This window comes from Schistocerca piceifrons, chromosome X, assembly GCF_021461385.2.
Source record: "Schistocerca piceifrons isolate TAMUIC-IGC-003096 chromosome X, iqSchPice1.1, whole genome shotgun sequence".
Classification (NCBI taxonomy): domain Eukaryota; kingdom Metazoa; phylum Arthropoda; class Insecta; order Orthoptera; family Acrididae; genus Schistocerca; species Schistocerca piceifrons.
This window is the reverse complement of record NC_060149.1, coordinates 400,062,646-400,070,346: the sequence shown is the minus strand read 5'-3', so window position 1 is coordinate 400,070,346 and position 7,701 is coordinate 400,062,646. Positions and strand designations below refer to the sequence as shown.

At 40.3% G+C, this 7,701-nt stretch overlaps 1 protein-coding gene across 3 annotated transcripts in view; it reads right to left on the bottom strand.

Moving 5' to 3' along the window:
- Window positions 1-396: 396 nt before the first annotated feature.
- LOC124721259 (casein kinase II subunit beta-like) overlaps window positions 397-7,701 on the bottom strand; it is a 76,613-nt gene continuing 69,308 nt past the window's right edge. For all 3 annotated transcript variants that reach the window (XM_047246135.1, XM_047246133.1, XM_047246134.1), the window contains one exon: window positions 397-2,067. In XM_047246135.1, coding sequence (XP_047102091.1) covers window positions 1,959-2,067 — 109 coding nt within the window. In that variant the 3' untranslated portion in view covers window positions 397-1,958. The remainder of the gene's footprint in view (window positions 2,068-7,701) is intronic.

Genomic DNA, 7,701 nt, shown 5'->3' with positions numbered 1-7,701 from the left:
CTCACATCAAGACAGTTTTTGAAAATTCTGAATGGCTTATCTTCATTTACAACAGTCACACAAAAGACACCCAAGTTCAACATTTACAGTTGTTTTAGAAACATTATCCATGTTTTAAAAGGAATAAAAGAGTGCCGTCACATAATTGTTTATAGAGTAAGTCAGATAAAAGGCAACACTTCGCCTGAAATTCTACAAGAGTAAACACTTTTGGTTGTACTATTTTTTGACAAATATCGCAATACCGCACGCACACACACACACACACACACACACACACACACACACACACACACACACACACACGAGAGAGAGAGAGAGAGAGAGAGAGAGTGGAGGTGGTGGTGGTGGTGGTGGTAGTAGTAGTAGTAGTAGTAGTAGTAGTAGCAATAGTAGTAGTAGTAGTAGTAGTAGTAGCAGCAGCAGCAGCAGCAGCAGCAGCAGCAGCAGGAGTAGTAGTTGTTGTTGTTGTTTCAACTAAATTTTCTTTTGTACACATTTATTCATTTATTATTCTATAACTATTCAGATATAGATATGCATGCACTTTATAAAATCTAAACATGAAAGTAAAAACTGAGAGCTATGAATTATATCAAGACAGATATGGCTACAGTTTTCAAATGTGATAAGTGGTGTTGGTTAACATCGAGAGAGGAAAGATAAAGGGAACTAGACTCCCTTTGTCATGTTTTACAACAAAGCCAAGATTAGTTTTGGAAGAGACCAATAATAACAACAACTGGTAGACAGCATACTGAAGTCAGATGAAAATCACACAGTGACAAGATAACAGAAGGAAAAAACAATTAGATCAAAATTTACACTTAGTGAACATATTAATTCTATCTTTAGTTACATGGAAAACTACTTTATGTCCCTAACAGCTTCCATCAATATTCTGTGTTTAATTAAGTATGGCCATTTTATCTGTCTTAGATCATTTCATAGCTTTCTATGTGGTTTTTAATCACAATTAGAGATCTCTTCCACTCAGATGATAGGGTTGAAAAGGATAGTAAACTTAGAATGGCGAAAAAAATTAACCGGAATGTATCAATGTCCATAACAGTTTTTCCCCTTAGTTAATTGTAAAAAAATTTATTGAAACAATTATTTGTTTTTCTCTTTTATCACATTAACATTCATGCAAGATAACACTTAATATTTCAAACACAAGCAGATAATATAAATTTTTTATCAATAAAAGAACAACTTTTATATCTAAATAAAAGGACAAGTGCAACACAAAACACTCAGTTTATGAACAAGTTTGCATTTAAACACCTTTCTCCATGAATTCTCAGTTGTTCTACACCATTTATTTGTACTGTCTAACATGAGATCACTGACCACTATGAAAATGACAACTATCTCACTATAATACACATTCGGATTTTATGAATGGGGCCATTACAAAAAGAAATAACTACTGTAACATCTGGGATACATTGTGGAGTATCCTTACACTTTTTTCGCTTACAGTACAATATTTCATATTGTGCACAGATATGGATTAAGTCTGGTTTTAAACCTAAAAACAACAGTTTTACAAACTGCAAGACACAGGAAAAATTTCTTCCATCCTTATTGTTCTATTTTGCTGTAATCATCATCAATGTTTAGAAAGAGAAGTGCCGCTAAATGTAATAAGAATCAGTACAAATCTGAACAAGTAGCAATGAAAAAAGTTTTCCTTTTCCCCCCCTATCCTCTGTATCCTGGTATAGGAACCTGGGAAATGCAAGAAGACTGCCTATTTTTAATTAGTCTGATACATTAAACGACACATGGAAGGGGGTAATAACACACAGCTTTACAATTTTTTTTTTCCAGTTTCTTAATACAACAGATAACAAAGAGACAAAGTATTACAGAGATGTTTAAACTAATAGAGGAACAATTTAGAACTCAAGTAAACAGATCCACAGAAGAGACAAGATATACTGCACTAAAGTCTAGCGCTTTCCATTGTTATATGTTACAGGGCGTGGAGGTGCTTTGAAAGTTGTTGCTACCTGCTGTTGTATCTGGTATGCAAGTGGGTGTATTTTGAATCCATATAGCCTGCAACATATTAACCCTTACATTACTTACAGAAATAGCATGAAATAAGTTTTTGAAGTCCAGCAACTTCACTGGCTTCAAATGAAACATTTCCAGAGTTAATATAGTAATAAAACACTGGAAGGTCAGAAATCATTCAAAGTACTTATAAACTATACATCTCTTTTAAAAAAGTTACAGAAATAATATTATGAGTCATGATTATCATGAATCTTTCTGCTTACAAAAATGATGGCAAACTATTTAAAAAGGCAGAGGTGGATCCACAATGAATTAGCAGAGTGTTATAAGTTGGGAGATACCACCACTGGGGTGCAACAACTATTAATGCTTTGTCAGATTTTGTCGCTGCTGTAAATATCACCTGCCATAAATTCAAAATGCTTCAGAAGTTCTCTTTGGTGATTGTGTGTGTGTGTGTGTGTGTGTGTGTGTGTGTGTGTGTGTGTGTGTAAAAATAAAAATTTTAATGGGTGACATTAAAATTTCTACAGCAGGAACACATGGGGCATGTGGGCAGTTGATCACCGGGCAAAAAAAAAAAAAAAAAAAAAAGAGATGAACCAGCCACACACCAATATATAACATCGGGCGTAAATACCTAAGCTGAATTGAAATGTGAGACAAGTGACACAGTCATTCCAATGCACCACAAACTGGGGAGTCCTACTGGACTAAGAAGTCATGCATAAAAAGTAAGTGCCCATCCATGACTGGATGAGTTTTTGAGTCACCTGTCAGATTACAGCATGTATGGCACACTGATCATACTCCTTGCAGGAGTAATTGGCTGCAGTATCCACTTGCGCATTTCCCTGCATTTTTACATGCCTTAGTATTACGTAGAATGAGACAAGAAATACTTCCACTGTTATTGCTTATAATTCCACATATAATTTGACAATGCTTGATGCTTCAAAGCAGGAAGCCTATAGTTGCATGTGAGATAACACAGTTGCATGTTTTGGACCTAAAGCAGTGTCATCTTGTTTGTTGAAGTGGGCCCTGGCTAACCTGCCTGAAACTCAAACCGAGGAACTTTTGATATGAACATATAACGTTGGAGGTCAGAATCATTAACTTTCCCATGACTGTGTAATATTTTTGGATTCTGACGTGTTTTACTAATCTTAAAATAATCAACCATAATTTCTTATAGAAGGAGGTAGATGGTATCCTTGCTGTTACTGAATGAGTCAAAAGCAAACGGAGCTCAAATACCATAACTGTGAAACCTTGGGGTTGGCAATAGTTTGCTCAGTGATGCTGCTTCCAGGAACTAACTGAAGTACATGATGTGTAACTGGCCTATACCAAAGAATTTGGAAGTTTTTTCAAAGGAGCACCACCACCTTTAGTTAAATGGACAACCAAAAGTTTATCACCTAAAAATTAATTTTGTTCACCATATTAGATGTTTTGGGAAAGCCTGCAACTGTGGCATTTGTGATCTAAATAACAAAAACTGCACCAGTTACTTGGAGAATTACTCAAGATATAAATAAAACGACCAAAAAAATTATTTTGGCTAGCCAAGTCGTGCACCAACAAGTATGGGCACAGAATTTGGGTTGTGTGTTTTAGAAAACATTATTTGAGGGTGCATTACAAGAGATTGATGTACAATGGCGAACATGAGGGGCAGTATGGCATGAAGAACTTACATGAACTATTGTCACACCCATGACTACAGAATAGTATAAAGATGTACAAAAGCTACTAAGGTGGGTTGTTTTCACTATTTCTGCAAAAGTATTACACAGGCTATATCAACAAAAGCTGAGAATGACCCAGAAGGAACTGAACACAAAGATATTGCTAGATAATTATACAAGTGAACTCTACATTTACATATTTTTTGTCCTCTCTTTCAATTTATTAATGCATGGGTGCTAAATTGGTGCAGAAAAGTTTGTCATTGTCACATGTTTCAAAGTACCTATACTTTGGTTTCTAGACGCTAGCCACTACAGCTGAAATTGTTATTTTTGTTCTATTTACTTTAACTCTGCTCAGCAAATGATGTTTGTGACTGCATTTTTGGCAAGGAAACTTTAGTATCTCTTAATATATCCCCTGGTATATAATAAGTATAACTGCTTTTATTTCTTAATTTCAGTACCAATAATTCTGATATTTCCATTCATCTGTCATAGAATAATCCTGTATAATAAACACATATAAGCATAAAAAGGAAAAGAAATTGATAGCAAACTACTGTAATATGCACCTTGACAATATCGAAAGTGTAAATAAAGAAGGCTTTACAAATATACTTCTGAGAGGTAAAATATCAGAAAGTAAGCTTTGGCAAGCATACAGAAAGCAGTAGAATCTCACACAGTGTGTGCACAGACATTACCTTGTTCAAATGTAAGCCCAGGATGGCTTGCTATGAAAAGCAACAAAATAGGGTGTACAATGTGGTGTCACAGCCAGACACCACACTTGCTAGGTGGTAGCCTTTAAATCGACTGCGGTCTGTTAGTGGCAACACGCTGATCCGACGTATACTATCAGTGATTGCAGACCGAGCGCCGCCACACGGCAGGTCTAGAGAGACTTCCTAGCACTCGCCCCAGTGGTACAACCGACTTTGCTAGCGATGGTTCACTGACAAATTACACGCTCATTTGCCAAGACGATAGTTAGCATAGCCTTCAGCTACGTCATTTGCTACGACCTACCATGGCGCCATTACCAGTTACTATTGAGATTATGAATAATGTACCCTCAAGAGCGATGTTCACCATTTATGGATTAAAGTTAAGTATTCCACCAGCTACGTCAGTTTTTTCTACAGTCTAATTTCCTTGACCTGTTCCAGACCTCACGCCAGCCTGCGTGAGCTAAAACGCGTGCCTTTCGGCTTCCTCTCAAAACCGGTGGGCTCTCCTGCCAACCCACAACATTTGGCAACGAGGCCACACCGCGTTCGTAACTATACTGCCCTGATTTACTTGTGTAATGGCTTCGCCACCATCTCCAGATGTACTGTCCAAATTTTATCGCTTACAGAACCAGCAGACGCAGGCCTTACTGGATGCCCTTTGACAGCTCGTCCAGGGTCAACGTGCAATGCAAAACGATGCGGCAGCCGCCGCTCCACCGCTCACGCAGCCACAACACGCAGTTGCACCAACTTTTCGTCCTTTTGATGCTGCACTGGAAAGCTGGACGGAGTGGTCACGCCAATTTGGATTCCATCTCGCCGCCTACGAAATTCAAGGTAATGAGCGGCAGCCTTTTCTCCTTTCCTCCGTCGGGGTACAAACGTTCCGTGTGGTAGTCAAATTATTTCCCCGACGCGACGTAGCAACTCTGTCCTACGACGAAATTTTGTCTGCATTAGATGCCTATTTCAAAGAATCAGTCAATGTAGTTGTGAAAAGGTATACCTTCTTTCGTACAAAACGTACGGCAGGTCAGACTAATCGGGAGTGGGTTGCAACCTTGCAAGGCCTTACTAGGGATTGTGTTTTTGAGTGTCCATGTAGACTCCCTTATTCATATATTATGGTGTGTGATGCAATTGCACAGAACGTTTCTGATGTTCGTATACGGGAACAGATTTTGAAACTAGTCAATCCCTCCCTTCAACAAGTGATGGACATATTGGATCGGCAGGACACACTTGACTGCTCAGGACTCATTTGAAACTTCGACACCTGTGTGTCAGGTTAATTGGCCCGCCGGGCGAGCTGCACGGAACAGTAAACAGTCCTCGCGCCCGGCCGCGCCAAAGCCGGCAGGCTCTCAGCCACGTGTACTGCGCCAGCAAGCAAATGCAGTGCTAAAAATCATGCCCGCGGTGTGCTACTAGGCATTCACGTGAGAATTGCCCGTCACACCAAGCTATTTGCTTTTTCTGTAATAAAAAAAGGACATGTTCAAAGTGTTTGCCAGAAAAAGCTCAGCTCGGAAGCTCAAAACCATTCCAGGCCCTTTGCTTCACGCCGGAATCGAACCAAGGATACTCAGGCTCGCGACACTTCGCCCAAGGAAATTCATGTAGTTCATTCCGCTCCACCCAGTGCCACTCTCTCTAACAGTGACTGTGTTTGTCCCACAAATAGTGTGCGTCGACATCGCCAGCACTCCCGTCAAGTCGCAAGTGATTTTGTACCAGTGTCACTTCACGATGCACGAGACAGTCGCTCTTGTCGTCAGCAGGACAATAAACTTTTTGTGGACTTGGACATTAATGGCAAAGTGATGCCATTCCAGCTCGATACCGGAGCTGCAGTTTCATTGATCAATCAAGACACGTACAAACAGCTGGGCACACCTCCGTTGCGTGCCGCACATGTTAAGCTTACTAGCTATTCCGGTCAGCATATCCCTGTGTTAGGACAGTGCAGTCTTCTTACAACATACAAGGGACAAACAAAACTTGTGTCATTTTACGTCCTTCGTTCCTCATCTGCAGTGAACTTGTTTGGTTTCAATTTATTTCAGTTGTTTAACTTGTCTATAGTAAATCAGGTCCTATCAGTGAACCAGACTGTGCCTTCAGACAGTGTTTCTCGTCTATGTGCCGAATTTACAGACATTTTTGCACCGGGCCTCGGTTGCACTAAGAACTATAAAGCACATTTGGAACTGAAAGTAAACGCGCAACCGAAATTTATCAGAGCGCGCAATGTTCCCCACGCATTGCGTGATGAGGTCACAGAAACATTACACACGATTTGGAATCACAAGGTGTAATTGACAAACTGTGCCCGGGTAAATATTTTTCGAAGTTGGACCTAGCAGATGCGTACTTGCAAATACCCGTGGACGAAGAATCCAAGCGCGTTTTGGTGGTTAACACGCATCTTGGTTTGTATCGATTCAAACGACTGCCCTTCGGGTGTGCATCCGCCCCTGCATTGTTTCAGCAATATCTACAAACTGTTTGTGCGTCGGTCCCTAGCGCAGTAAACTATCTGGACGATATTGTGATCTCCGGAAAGACGGAAGAAGAACATTTAGCCAATCTCAGAACATTATTTCAGGTCTTGCAACAAAATGGTCTTCGCTTGTGGAAGGACAAATGTGTGTTTTTTGCTCGTGACTTACCCTATCTGGGACATGTACTCAATGCCCAAAGCATACATCCCAGTCCAGAGCACCTCCGTGCCATACAAGACTTGCCTTCGCCGCAGAATTTGAAGCAGCTGCAGAGTGTGCTGGGAAAAATAAATTACTATAACAAATATGTTCCACACGCCTCTTCCATTTCAGCTCCGCTTCATCGCTTACGCCGTAAAGGTGTTCCGTTCGTCTGGACGATGGAATGCGAACGCACCTTTCGCCAGTTGAAATCTGCGTTGCTTTCCAATACTTGCCTTACGCCATTCGATCCCCAGAAGCCCCTTTTGTTGATAGTGGATGCATCAGATTTCGGGATCGGTGCTGTGCTTGCGCACAAAGATGGTTCGCACGATCGCCCTATTGCCTTTGCGTCCAAATTGCTTTCGTATGCGCAAAGAAATTATTCACAGTTCGAGAAAGAAGCATTGGCTCTCGTATTTGGTGTTACAAAGTTTCATGATTTCTTGTATGGTCGTCACTTTACCATCATCACAGACCACAAACCTTTGACATCGCTTTTTCATCCGACCAAGTCTGTACCTCCACATACAGCAC